Below are 15,260 nucleotides of genomic sequence, written 5' to 3'. Positions count from 1 at the left end.
AAAGTGAATGGAGGAAAGGCGCCGCTGTGCGAGGAGAAACCTCAAGATGTTAAGTGCGTCTTGGAGGAATTAGAAGCAAAGCGCCAGCAGCTAGCGCTGGAGCTCGCTGAGCTCAAGGAGGCTAGGAAAGCTAGTGAACTAGCCAGGGAGAAATGCCCCGATTCCCTAGAGGAGAGGCCGCCTGTGCTGGAAGACGAAGGAATATGCTGGTCATGCACAGATCAGGGAAAAAGCAGTGAGGACGCTGAAAGCAATCAGCCGGTATGCGGGAACGCATCTTTCTTAGGAAACGCCGCGAAAGGTTCAGGAAGTGAGAACAGGATTCCTGGAGGACGCGGAAATACCACAGCTTTACCGCCACCACGGGCGGCTAGCAAAGAACAGGATCAGCCCAATTCTGATGATCCAGGCCCAATTGAGACCAAGGTGTCCGATAACAAACAGGACAACGGTCAAATTCCTGCAGGCTCGGTGACGGAGGTTGTGACCTCCGACACGTCAAAAGAGCGAACGAAAAATAGCCAGGAAGAAGTAAAAAGAGAGCCAGCTTTCCGCGAAACTGGAATCTCTGGTGGAAAAAGTATCGGGATGGAATGCAGCGCCGTCCAGTTGTCGAACACGCCCGATGTGCGTCCGATCAGGTCATCTGATGACAGGGAAATGTGTGGCGGCTTGCCACAAGACAAATTCAGGCCGAATGACTGTGAGGGGGCTCATGCAGCCCCAGAGTTAGACAATGCCACGAAACCGGCAAATGCCTGTCAAGCAGGGAACGGCAACGTCAGTGTTTGCCCGAGCAGGAACGTAGCAAACGGCTCTAAGCGAGGCGAAGTGCCAGGTGACAGGCGCATAGCTTTCAAATTGAAAGTCGCTGCGTGGAGAAGTACGTTCCGTGCTGCAGTATGCCAGATCAAGAGTAGCAAAACCGGCGTCAGTGGTACGGTTAGACAGGGCAGGGGCTATGCTCCTTATGCAGCGCGCGGCTCGTACCGGCGCGCCAGAGAGAGCGGGCCCTCAGGTGCGTCGTGGGATCAAAGATTTGGACTTATCGAGGATCAGGACGTTGTTTTCGATCCTGGAGGGCAGCAATTTTTGAATTCTTGCCCCGCTGTGGCACCAGCCTAATGAGCCGAGTGGCAGTTAGGCGTTAATTGTGTTGAGACGCGTAGTGGCTCGAACGCACACAAGGACGCTCGGTGCGACCAAGGAAGCTCACGTGGCCCGTATCAGTGCTACTGAACGCTCCAGTTGCGAGTGTCGGTGTGTGTGTGTCGAGCAGGACGCTGGTGTGCATGCTGGTGAACTGGGTGCAACGCACCAACTTGGACGCTGTGTTACGGCGCACGGCAGGCATGCCACCGTGTGAATTTGTGGAATTTGCTGATGTTGTGTGTGCATTTTGCATTTCGTTTTTGGTTTTGTTGGTGCCAGCGCTGGTGTAGCTGCGGTATGTCACCCACAGGGTGGTTTTGTGACCCGTACCGATCCCTTCTCGTTATAATTCTAAAAGTGGCATTTGAGCCCTTTGTAGAATCTTGGGAAGGGCGTGTAAGGGTTCGGTAGCGTTCGCGGGGGTCATCGGAACGCGGCTGGGGGTGCTCAAAGCGAAGCGTCTCCTTTCTTGGAACGCGGCCGCTCGCGAACGCGCCGGCAGGTATACGGGTGTTCCCCCACCCGCGGTACTGATTCGCACACGTGCTGGCACGGATGTATATTTGTGTTTTTGTTTTATTTTGTGGTGGAGAGAGCGCTCTACCTTACGGAAGCTGGAGGGCTGGCCATGCCCTGGATGAACCAACCATGTTAAGAGCGCCACATGATTGGAAGTTACCGAATGTGGGCCGGGCCTTTAGGGCTTTAAAACTGGGCCCCGGAGCCGTAAGCGGGGTTCTGCGCTAAGGTCAGATGCAACGCATCTTCGGCAACGCCGAGAGGGGCCTCCCCTAGTGATTAGCCAGAGCCGCCCTTTTTGTTGTTTGTCTTGTGCCGCTAATTTGTCTCAAGTGTCTTAACTTGTATCTATTGTACATATTTGTATATAAATCTCCAGTCATTGCCTTTTTCATCCCTGCGGCTCTATTCATCGAGAGACCGTCTCTGACGGGGCACCGCTGGTGCGAAGAGCTTCAGTCTTCGAGTTAGATAAACCGTCTCTGGCGGGGCACCGCTGGTGCAATAATCAACCTCACGAACACACAACCCCTGGCTGAACCTCGGCGCTATGTGGCAGAATACTATAGTCCACAGTGTAGCGTCGTTTGAGAAAAAAATAATTAACTGTCTTGATGATTGTAAGGGTATTAGGTGCCGCTCGAGTCAGTCACCACTAACTCGAATAAAAACAAAAATTGAAACGGATTGAAAACAGAATCGTCCACTGAAGGAAATAGCACAGGCCGAAAGCACATTTGCGCTGTGACATTGCAATGTATCTTTTGTTGCTTTTACAGTATATGCCGAATACCACTGACGGAAATTATGCGGCGACCAACTGATCTACAACAATTTTCCTGCTAAAAAAAAAAGAAGTGAAGATATTGTATGCTATCATGGTTGCCTGTAGCTAAAACTGGGCTGAAAATTTTATCACTCTGTATGAGTGCTGGTGATTGCTGGGCTGGAAATTTCGCGTACACCTTAACCGCTGCACCCGAATTTAGATTGGAACAAAATACAAAAAAACGCTCAAGTTAAAAAATTTCAGTGCATCTAAGTAAAACGCCTTGATTGAAGTAAAACTACAGAAAACGGCAACTTCAGTGGACGATTCTGTTTTCAATCCGTTTCAATTTTTGTTTTTATTCGAGTTAGTGGTGACTGACTCGAGCGGCACCTAATACCCAACATAACTGCACTTGAGTCAAGGACGACGAAAGAATACCTGTGTAGCATCTGTTCAGCGAATCAAAAGTAGACAAAAATTGAACGGAATTGAAAGGAAACCGTTAGGTAGTAAGGGTCCTGTGCCGCAGCGAGCTTCAATGCTTGCGTATAGCTTTTACAGCTGTACACCTAACAATTAAAAACAAGAAAACAAAAGAAATCGGTCCTTTTCTATTTCAAGACCACTATGCAATACTGCGAACTCTCCTAAACCACAGTACACGCGCCAAAGCTCGCCAAGAAAATTAATCGTCTTCGTTACAGTAGTGTGCTGGAAGTGATCATTAGCACTTTTGAACTTGATGCTATAGCACTGCTAGCGCTCCGGAAGCAAAACGTGCTGCGTTTAGAGCTGGTTCGCCCAGCTAGTATTCAACGAAGTGCTCTGCGAAACTTTATTCAAATTGCGCATCAAGGGTAGCGCAAAACTGAAACGATCCCTCTTACACCACCGTATCACAGGAAATGGGCGCTCTTTGACTTATCAGTATGCAAAGACGAGAAAAGCATTTAAGGGCGTCATCATTATTCTAACCCGACAAGGCAGCAGGAAGAATCAATAAGTACTGAAGAGCAAAAAAAAAAGTATAGCTAGGGGCGGATTTTAATCGTAGTAAGTGCTCCCATAATGATGGCGTTAGTTACGGGGGCGTTTTGTCGATGAGCCCCCTCAGGATAGATTGCACTTCTACGCATTGACTTGGCATTTTCCACCCTAAGCATGCCGGAATTCACGACAAATTTTTGTCTGGGGAAAAGTTTACCCACGGGTACCATAGAAACTGCAGTTGAACCGAATATCAATAAGAAGAGCCTTTGATGCTTCAGGATTTTGAATCTTGCCCATAAAATCTAATAGTTAAAGAGATGCCCTCACTCCGAGGGGCTGAAATTGCAAGCATAGCGCCCTGCTGATCATAAGGGGTGTAAAATGGGCACGCCGAAATCTGTTGTATTGTATAGGAAACATTCGAAATAATTTTGGTCATCATTATGCTGTTACAGGTACTGCACAAACGAGTCGCAAACTGTGTGAACGTTGAAACAATATATATAATCAGCCATAGCTGTGAAATCAGTCATGAATTTCGGCTGCAGCTCGTGGTTCTGCTGCTCACAACTCTTCCTTTTTTTTTGGTGTGAAGTATTTTCAGTGCGTTCGCTTTTAAAGTGGCTTGTAGACAGTACAAGAAGTTTTCAGGCCTCCAGAGCAAATGCACTCAATCATTTTTTTGTACTTCGTGACAGTCGTCCGCTGGAGTTGAGTGGTAGGCCGATATTCACTTTAGGTGGAGTAGGAGCGAAAAAACCGCCTTTATCAAGATAGGAACACTTGAAGTAGACATATTTCTTTTGGAGTTGTACTATGAAGCTGAAATACTGTCTAATAAAACGTCGCAAACATGAAAGACATGAAGGTTTCTTCCATCGGATGGGCATCGTACTTAACACGGGACTATACGCTGCTTAAGGTTTAGCGCCCTGAGTCGGCATGCCAGTCTCCAATGAGCCACACCGTTGAGGAGGACCCCTGGTTCCTTTTTATCCGACTGTGGTTCTGGTAGACAACAGAGCGGTGGAACACAGAATGAAAAAAGTGGTACGAATGGACGGAGTTTCATCCCTTCTCTGCTCCATCGCGTTGTTGTCTACCATGAATTTATATCAGCCTGCCCAACTTTCTTCGCTCATCAACTCTTAATTACAGTGACACTGGAGAGCACTAGACCGCGCTTACACAACGCACCGCAAATTGCGGCCTCGTTTGCAATTGAAAATTCTATTGAACTGCCACGTCTTTACTGTTTTCTTGCAGGTGGGCCGCAGATAACGCCTTTCAACTTCCAAGCAAACTTGCACGAAGGTGTGCGCGCAGGCCTGACGTGCCTGGTGCATGCCGGTGACCCTCCGATTCGCATCGAGTGGCTGCGTGACGGAAAGCCACTAGTGCCCGGCGCTTACCCTCTGCCCGACGTCTCCATTTTGTCGGCCGAGGGCGGATTCGTCTCAACGCTTACGCTGCAGCGCCTTTCGTCGCGCCAGAACGGAAATTACACGTGCAGAGCCACCAACCAATATGCGTCTGCCGAACACTCTGCGGAGCTCCTCGTCAAAGGTATGTGCTGGCAGAAATGCAGGCATTGCAGAGTAAATAACAGCACAGCTGCACTTCATTTGGTTTGAATGTTCGGCGAAATAAGCATCGTTCATCCTGTAGGCGAACATTTGGTGAGCTTTACTTCGATTGAAAACACTACCTTAATAGTAATCGTTGCTATTTTTCCGCGATAACACTCAGTGCGCCGCCTAAAGCTGTGAACAAAATATATTTTGTGGTTAGCGCTGTTAATGGTGGCATTGTAGAGTTTTAAGAGATATAACAGATATCTTTACCAATCGATGTTACATCCATAGGCTCGAATGAACATGCGTAAAGGGGTTTTTTACCAGTCCACGCGGTAATTTCACATTTCTTAAAAAAGTGCGCGGAAGTCTTTTGTGGAGCGATTATTGAATTATTTCAATAAAAACAAACAGGTATGAAAAAAAAGAAAATGATTGATCAAGCAAAATGAATAAAAAGAAGAAATTGGCAGTCGCCAGGTTAGTCCGCTAGACTGCTGGCGAAGCGAGCGGAGGCGAGCGCAACGACAAGGCGCACGGTGTGACGTCATACCAAACAGCGGCGGCGACTCCACGGTGAGGCGCGCGGTGTGACGTCATGCCAGACGCGCGGCGAGCGCGCGGAGTCCGCCAGCTGAGACGGTTGCCAGTCAACGGCTCAAGGTCATTCTCTGTGCCTCCTCGGAGCACCGCCACAGCGAAATCGCAAGTTCGTGGCCAATGAGCCTTTCGCTGCCGCATTTTAAAACTACAAAAATTCATAGATCTTCTTTATGACTTACTCTAAAACAAAGCAGCGCGCTAACAAAGCACTCCTTTAGCAAAGACTTGCTGTAAATAACCGACTCTCTGCTCTCACACTTCTCGCGAGCCTGTAGGCGAGGGTCTTTTGATAAATGCATTCGAACAGACTGCAACGGTGTCGTCATCGCTGCTTTTGGTGGCTGCCATGACCGGAAATATCTTGAAGCGTCTAGGAACTTCGAGATCAACCACCGCTACTCAAACATGGACATGACACAACAGTATCGAGCTCATTTTTTTTTTTGCGCTGGACTGGTTTCAACGTTTACGCAAGCCTAATATTACAGCAAGCACCGATGGCCGCTCCGTGAAGTGTTTTTGCAAACAGGCCCACTTTGTATAACTTCGGCTGATTACACATTTTAACACTGAACTGAGCACCTAAAATAGGTTTGTAAAAAATGAAAAACACGAATAATAAACCAGAGGGTACCTACGGCTCACATCTTCATCTCTCGTGTCTTTAGTTTGTGTGAAGAAACCTAACCTTAAGGCGTCCATTTTCAAAAAAGTTTATCTTGCAGAAGGCAGCGCTGCATTTTTGTAAGAAAGTGAATAGCGATATTTAATGGCGGTAACGCAAAAAGATGCACATCTTTTTCTTGTGTCTAGTGCCTCCCTCTTGGTCCATGGAACCAAACGACACGACAGCCGTGTCTGGCCGATCGGTGTACGTGGACTGCCAGGCTAGCGGTGTTCCCCAGCCGCACATCAGATGGAAAAGCGCCGCAGGTAATTACAAGTACCTATCGCGCTTTCACTTTTCAGGCACTCTGTACGAGGAGAGTTCTTTCCGAATATGGCTGCTCTTGGGTACACCCTGTTGCCCTGGTGGCTGCGCTCGAAAACTCCATAATTTCGTCAAAACCAGTTAATCATCATATCACCAAGGGTGCCTTTGCATATGCTCACGCAATCGGAAAAGGCCCGTGGTCGTCTCATTGCGCGCGCATGCGCTTCTGTGTGCATGAATTCGCGCGCAAAGAATGCCTTGCAAAGACCTGCCTAACAAGAGTTCGTATATAGGTTCAGAACCTGAAGAAATCTGCTACTGCACATCGGTAGTACGTAATTGTAGGACTTCCATACGAGAGCGAAAAACTGTATGGCGTTTCAGCTCCACAGTTTGAACACACTTGAACCGCGGAAAAAAAAGAACATGCCGTGATTTCAGTACGTCGGGCTCCCAGGCCAACCACTAAGAAAAGCGTTGCGCGGAGGAGGGGAAAAAATTTTATTTATAGGCCAAGAGTAAGCGCAAGTGAAAAAGATTGCTTGTTCCGCTAAAGCCCGTTGGTCATCTACTGGGCTCGGGTGAAGTGAAGCACTCCAGGAAGGACGGAAAGGGTAAGAGAAATGAGGGGAGGTAGTGGAAGCGTTACATGCGTACCGAATTTGTTCTGCGTCTGCCGTGCTCTGCGGACAGTTCGGAGAGTGAGCTGTGTCGCGACATCCGAAGTTGTAGAGGCTTAGTAGGTCGAGGAGAGCGTTTTTATGTTTGAGAAACAGATGTACTTGTACCGTGGCGAATGATGGTGAGTTTGGGTAAAATTTTGTGGTTTTCTCTGGTGTTCTTGTAGCGGTCAGCTATTCGCGCTTTTTGTGTTGCAACGCCTTCCACTGACGTTGGAATTGGTCAGCGGATAGAGGGTGCCCGGATATTTATTTATTTATTATTTAGTAATACTGCAGGCCAATACTTTGGCCCAAGCAGGAGGGGCATATCACAAACAAGACACCACAGAAAAGCGTATACAATGCAACATGAAATGAACATAATGAACAAAAAGAAGCACAAATGAGAACGTCAACATCGCTAATTTACACAAAAATGATTTTGCAATGAAGCCATGAAATCGTTTGACTGAAATACACTAATTGGAAGTGAATTCCAATCGTTTACCGTTTGAGGGAAAAAACTGTACTTATAAGCGTTTGTTTTCGCGAAGATCGGTGTGAGGAAATACTCATGACTGTGTCGTGTTCTCCTCGTAGAAGGCCGACATACGGAAGCTGGTAGCGTCATATTATTTTTTCCAGAAAGAGTGTTATGTAGTAGTACAAGACGATTAATTTTTCTGCGTATTTCAAGTGTCTGTATTATATTTTGTAACATTATTGAGGACGGCGAATCCTTCCTGGCATATTTCCCGTATATAAATCTCACTGCTTTTCTCTGTACTCGCTCAAGTTCTTTGGTGTCTTTCATGGTATGCGGGTCCCAGAGTTCGGAAGCATATTCTAACTTCGATCTCACTATTGCATTGTAGGCTAACATTTTAGTCCTTACAGGCGCGTTTTTAAGCTTTCTATTTATGAACCACAATTTTTTAGCGCTGCTGAGCAAACATCCGAGATATGAGTTGACCCTGTAAGCTTATTGTTAAGGGTAACGCCAAGGTACTTGTATTTGTCGACTTCGAGGACAGTTCTATTTCCAAGTTGGTACGCAAAAATGCTAGCAGATTTTTTTCTTGTTACGCGTAAAAGTACAGTTTTTTCCGCATTGAGCTCCATTCCCCAATTGGGACACCAGTCAGTAATTTCTGCAAGGCATCTTTGCAACACATAATGATCATCATGGGACACAATTTGCTTGAAGATAACACAATCATCCGCGTATAACCGAATGGACTTATTACCAGGAATAACATCAATCAAGTCGTTAACATAAATTAAAAATAACAATGGTCCTAGCACACTGCCCTGAGGGACTCCTGAGGTGACCTGACGAGCATTGGAAGTACAATTTCTAATATCAACAATCTGTTCTCTGTTTTTGAGATAAGCACATATCCACTGTATGATACCAAATGGGAGTCCAATTTTATCTAATTTATGTAGTAGCTTTGCATGGGGAACTTTGTCAAAAGCTTTGCTGAAGTCCAGAAAGAGCACATCTATTTGTCCAGATAAATCAAGTATATTAATTTCATGGGTCCGTTGTTAACCCGACTCATTTCCCTTGATCTTAGCATGGCCAGGTATGTAACGCAGACTGATTGTTATATTGGGGATTACGGTTATATAAATCTATTCGAATGTCATGTACGTAGGTTTAAACTCGTAGTAGGGAAAAAAAGAGGTGCAATCGCCTGATTTGTACCATTTTTGTTTAGTTATTTCAAACATCGTCACCTAAAGCTTTTTTTTTTCACATACAGTATTGCCTCAGCAAAGCTTATTGATTTCCTGTGATCAAGCCTTTGCTTGAGCGGCAGGCTTCACGACTACCGTGGCGCAGTTATCAATTGCTTGAGCACCTGGTCATGATGGCGCAGAGGTAGAGCATCCGCCTCGCGTGAAAGAGGACCGGGGAGCGAAACCCGCTGCTACGCATTTAAGCACAGGTTTGGAAAAATAAAAAAACTCCGGGTGTCGATGGAAGCCTTAGAAGCAATGCGAAGGGAGAAAGCAGCCGGTGAGGATCAAGTAACCGCAGATCTGTTGGAGTACGGATGGGAAATCATGCTCGAAAAACTAGCCACCCTCTATCCGCAATGCCTTTGGCCTCGAGCGTACCAGAAGCTTCGAAGAACGCTAACACTCACAAGAAAGTAGTTGCCAAGGACTTCAAAATTGCAGATCGATCAACTTACTGTCCATTGCCTACAAGGTATTTACGAAGGCAACTGTTGATAGAGTCAGGACAACCTTAGACTTCTATCACCCAAATGATCAGGTAGGCTTTGGTAAAAGATAATCCACAATAGATCATATTCACACTGTAAATCAGAAGATAGCGAAATGCACAAAATATAACCAACCCCTATAGATACTCTTCATTGATCATGAGAATGCGCTGCACTCAGTTGAAGCCACAGCAGTCACGCAGGAATTGCGGAATAAAGCTGTAGAAGAGTCTTAAGCGAAAATACTGGAAGATATCTATAGAAATTGCACAGTCCCACAGTCCTGAATAAAGTCAGCAATAAACTTCACATAATGAAGAGTGTCAGACAAGGAGACGCGATATCGCCAATGCCGTTCGCCACCTATTCACAGGAGGAATTCCGAGACATGAGTAGGGAACAGTTCAGGATAAGAGTTAATGAGGAATACCTATGTTTTCTGCCATTCGCTGATGACGTTGCCTTGCTAAGTCACTACGCCGCAGGGATCGGTGCTCTGCCGCTTCCTTTTTAACGTGGCAATGAGGGGCCTTCCCGCCCCACTCAGGAATATAGACGGCATAAAATTTAGCTTGTACGCAGATGACATTAACATATGGTTGAACAGTGGTAGTGACGGTAGCATAGAAGAGCGGCTGCAGGCAACGGCAGACACTGTAGTGTCCTACGCGGCCGAAAGGGGCCTTGTGTGTTCGCCGCAGAAATTGGAACTTTTTGTTTACAATCCGAAAGCGCTCCGGTGCAAGCGCGACTGGAATTTTGAAATTAAGGTAGAGGGCAAAGCTGTACCGAAAGTTAATCACATCAGGATCCTCGTACTTTTTATCCAAGAGGGCGGTTATAAAGAAGGAACTATCAAGAAGCTCAGCAACTACGCTGCGCAAGTAACAAGGATCTTCAGGTGGGTAGCGCTGGAGGGCAGGGGCCTCAAAGAAGGCAGCCTCTTGAAACTGACGGAGGCGTATATTATTAGTCAAATATGCTATGCCACGCCATTCCTCGATATTATGGTAAACGAGAGAGAGAAGATCGACGCAATTATTCGGCGTTGCGTCAAGAGGGCGCTGGGCGTACCTATCTCCACCTTTACAGACCGCCTGTTGAAAATGGGGGTGCATAATACTTGGATTGAACTCGCCGAGGCGGTGCGAATCGCCCAGCTCGAAAGACTGAGTACAACGAATACGGGCCGGACCATCTTAGATTTCGGCCGAAAAGTAGATAGGAGCGTATGCGACAAGGGCGCCCTACCGCCACAATGTCGCGAGAATATCATCGGTTCCCTCCTTCCCCGCAACATGCACCCAGAACATCACAGGGAAAGACGGGAGAAGAGGGTGGAGGCGCTGGTTAAAAGGGCCGGGAATTTCAGGGCAAATTAGGTTGCCTACGTGGACACATCGAGTGGCAGGTCGGGGGCGGCGGTCGCCTCAGTAGTCGACGGCCGAGGTGCACCAGTCGCCGCCGCCTCCATTAGGAGTAGAAACACAGATACGGCCGAGGAGGTCGCAATAGCGCTTGCTTGCGCCGGAAACAAGGCTAGTTTGATTCTTAGTGACAACAAAACAGCAATCTGCAACATCGGAAAGGGCAGGGTCTCGCCAGAAACGGCTCGAATTCTGTCCGCTGCCAAAATTGATGGCAAGATCTCCTTAATTTGGGTCCCAGCACACACATCCGTCCCCGGTAACGAGGCGGCCCACATGTTAGCCCGAGATCTCTACTTCCGGGTAACTGTAGAGCTACCCGACCCCCAGGAGATGGACGAACGTTTGCAAACGTACGCGGAAATCGCCGTGCACTACAGGTTAGGCAGGCGTCCAATGCCACCACCACATCTAAACTTAACCAATACAGAGGCCATCGCCTGGCGACGATTACAGGCCGGGAATTTTGTTAACCCCGTCTGGTTATTTCAAACCACGTTAGACGATAAAAAAGATGACAAATGTAAGAACTGCGGAGCGAGGGGGACCCTCGATCATATAATTTGGCAATTCCCTGGATTCCCGGGTGCTGAGGACAATATTAAGAGTAGAGCAGCCTGGGAGGCCCTTCTGTGAAGCGAGGACACCGCCGATCAGAAACGAGCTGTCCGCCTGGCGGCTGAAGCCGCGAAGAGACAATGTATCTTCGACAGTCTTTAGTCGAGGAGGTCCCGTCCCCCGTTCCCTAGGCCTGCGTGCCAGGGACGGGGAGTAGGGGGCCTCCTACATCGGTTGAAATAAAAGTTGTTATCAATCAATCAATCAATCAATCAATCAATCAATCAATCAATCAATCAATCAATCAATCAATCAATCAATCAATCAATCAATCAATCAATCAATCAATCAATCAATCAATCAATCAATAAGGAGATTATTGGGAAACACGATCAAAGAGCTAGACAGGCAGAGCAGAACGGTGGGTTTATAAAATAACATGCAGATAACCAAAGTAATAATCAACAGTCTAGCAGGGGAACAGCAGTTGACTTTTGGTAGCGAGATGCTGGAAATTATAAGAGAATACGTCTACTTAGGGAAGATAGTGACCGCTGATCGGATCATGAGAGGGAAATAACTTGAGTAATAGGAATATGGCGGCGGAGCGCATATGGTAGGTTCTCTCAGATCATGATGTGCAGTTTACGAACATCCCTCATGAGAAAAGTATACAACAGCTGTATCCTACCGGTAATCACCTATGGGGAAGAAACGTGGAGGCTAACGAAAGGAGTGAGCTTAAGTTAATGATAACGCAGCGAGATATGGAAATATTTATAGGTGTAACGTTAAGAGATCGGAAGCGAGCGGAGTAGCTGAGGAAACAAACGCGGGTAATTACATAGTAATCGAAATCAAGAAGAGATAGGCTTGGGCAAAGCATGTAATGCGAAGGAAAGATAAACGCTGATCCTTAAGGGTAACAGAGTGGATTCCAAGTGAAGGCATGCGTAGCAGAGGGCAGCAGGAAGTTAGGTGGGTGAATGAGATTAAGAAGTTTGCATGGATAAGGTGACCACAACTGAAAAAGGACAGAATTAATTGGACATGAGAGAGGCCTTTGCACCGCATTGAGTGCAGTCAGGCTGATTATGATGACGGTCACCTGGTTATAGTCTGCTTCGTAATCTAAGATATATCGTATTTGTTCGTCGTATCCTCCGCAGCTTCACAAGTTTAAGCCAGGGAGAGTCTTCAAGAATAAATATTTTTCATTTTTCTTGGTTCTGGATGAATGGAATAGCACGCATCTGCCGTGAAGCAAAGTATATTCTTTAAAATATTTCGACATTTTTGAGGCAGGCTATGTCCTTCATCTAGAAGGTATTGTTAAAGACTAGCCGCCGCGGTGGGCCCATGGTTCTGGTGCTCGGGTGCTTACTCGAAAGAGGCGGGTTCAATCCCGATCATGGCAGTCGCATTGAGATGGGTGTGAAATGCCCAGGGCCCGTCTACTCTACGATATGAGTGCTCATTAAAGGACCTCAGGTGGCGAAAATTATCTGCGGACGTCACTACAGCAACCCCCGTATCCCGAGTCGTTTTGGCACGTTTACTCCCATCAACTCACCGCTATGTGTGAAATGCAGCTCTGTATACTCACAGATGTCGCAATGTAAGAACAAATATTATTGGTTAATGTTTCGGTAGGGTGCGGATTGTAGCAATCAATTTTCATAGGTGAACAAGAGATTATCTTCAGGCTTTTACCAAAAATAGTGAAAACCAGACGCTAGCTGAATTACTAGTATTTCCCGTCGTTTAAAAACTGCCAATGCATCGCGCATCGAGTAGCCGCCATAACATAAGTAAATATAGTAAGGCATGCCGGCAGCGATATTATTTTGTATGTTTAGGAACCTTTTCTTTTTTATTCGATCATAATGAGAACTCAGCTAGCGTGTTAATGCCGCCCAGCACCTCATTACGCTTTCGTTTACGCAAGGGCACGAGCGCCGAAATTGCGTTGATACCTCGCTGGCGTCACCTATGCACCTGTCTCTCTGGCGCTCCCACCATCGTTCTCCCTAAACTACAGCGGGTAAACATATCTGTCGGGTGCAAGATTACATTGAGAGATGCCTGCTTCAGCTCAAGGAAATTACCGCAAGCACTTTCCGTCCACACAGCGCGTTATTCGATTCCGCGGTGCTATCCTCGGCTCTTACGCGGAATCGCTCCCTCCGGCCGATCGCACGTTACTCCGAATCTATATCGAGATGGTTGGTGCGGGTTCGCTGAGGCGTTCATCACGCGGAGAACGCAATCGCTCTCCCTCTCTCTCTCGTTCATTTCCCCTCCTCCACTTCCTGCCATCCCGCATGCCAATGTATCAGCGGCTGCGGAGCGCATCCAAGCGCGCGGGAGCAAGGCAGCCTGTGTCTGGCATCTCAATCTCGCCGTTGCCGCCTCGGGTTTCTCCCTCGCTGCCTCGTGGACGATGCTGGGGAATCCGGGCGAGATTACGCTGAAACCGCTACTCGGTGTACAACTACGCAAGCTTTGCGAGAAACTTGTCTCCCTCGAACTTTGCCTAATTTCGAGTTTATAAGTAATTCGTCGGACTTCGACATTCGAGCAGACGCTGCGCATCTCCAGTGAAAGCCTCTTAGCTTTCGAGAGCGCAGGTAAAGAGTGAGCTCTTAATGAGATTCAGCGCAGGCTTATTCTCTGTGGGCGCTCGCACTAACTGCTTACTACGAGCTAGCTTCGTGCGTGTTCGTGTGGCGTTCGCAACTGCATGATGTCTTCGATCGAAAGTTTCTGTGGAATCGACTGCTGCGTCCAGTGCATTAGGAATGTTGAAGAGTAACCAGCTTGTTGTGGAGAACAGCTGTACTGGCATTATTAATTTCATGGTGACACTAATATTGCAATGTCGCACGCATGCAGTTCATCGACCCCTAATAAGTTAAAGAAAGATTGTGCTTATTTAAATAGCAAAAATAAAATGATCGCGTTCATTCTACATTAAATTCTTTTAATTCTATGTTTTGACCTTTAAGGTTTCTTTTATGTTTGCCGCGAAACTACAGTGCGCATGATGGTCCCTATCTTTGGATTTTAGGCTTTTCGTAGCTGCTTATCTGTGAGCCAATGGCGTGCTCAGCTGAATAAATATAATGTTCCCATTATGAACTGCGCAAAACATGCATGCAGAATATTTAGTAAAGTGTATATTGACCTGAGCTCTTCAGGAAAACATTGAAAACTGAAGTGATACTGGATATTGCCTCGTGCTGTACAGTATAAAATTATAAAAAAAAGTTTTCTACAGGGATGGAAAAAGTGCTCATCCCTTCGTTACTTTACTTTGTTGTTTAAGGTTTCAATATTTAGGAGTTCGAACATTTTTAAAAAAGCTCATATGTATACAGAAGTGGGTCCCACAGTCAGATGGCTGTAGCAGGAATCTCGATAGATTATTTCCAGAGAACTGTTAACATAGCGGTTGATAATGCAGAAAATAACGTATCGGTACTTCGGCACAAAAACAAAATCCTAAGTCACGCTAACATATATAATACGATTACAAAAAGTATAAAACAAACATCAGCATTCGAGCAAAAATACTTTGAGCTTATTCTTGGATACAGGCAAGGAAATTAAGATTTTTAGTGTTAAAGGTAGCGTCTTCGAAAATGAAATGGCTGCAAAAGACATCATTTTTCCATAATTGGCATGTGCTTTGTGGTGTAGAGGATTGTTACTGGATGAAGATATGGTAGAATTGTGGTTTGTCAACAGCATCGAATTAAGAAACAGAAAATGTAGAGCGTCATTTAATTTAAAGAACACAATTGCTAGGTGGTACTGAAAATGCTGGTGG

At 46.4% G+C, this 15,260-nt stretch overlaps 1 protein-coding gene across 3 annotated transcripts in view; it reads left to right on the top strand.

The window, feature by feature from the left end:
• LOC149371602 (cell adhesion molecule Dscam1-like) overlaps nt 1-15,260 on the top strand; it is a 246,127-nt gene that overhangs the window by 191,115 nt on the left and 39,752 nt on the right. For all 3 annotated transcript variants that reach the window (XM_089565866.1, XM_089565864.1, XM_089565865.1), the window contains 2 exons: nt 4,700-4,999; nt 6,424-6,543. In XM_089565866.1, coding sequence (XP_089421992.1) covers nt 4,700-4,999; nt 6,424-6,543 — 420 coding nt within the window. The remainder of the gene's footprint in view (nt 1-4,699; nt 5,000-6,423; nt 6,544-15,260) is intronic.

The sequence above is a fragment of the Amblyomma mixtum genome, chromosome 1 (genome assembly GCF_055824585.1).
Source record: "Amblyomma mixtum isolate Tamu chromosome 1, ASM5582458v1, whole genome shotgun sequence".
NCBI classification, from domain to species: Eukaryota; Metazoa; Arthropoda; class Arachnida; order Ixodida; family Ixodidae; genus Amblyomma; species Amblyomma mixtum.
Note: the sequence above shows the minus strand (reverse complement) of the source record. Positions and strands in the feature narration are given on the sequence as shown.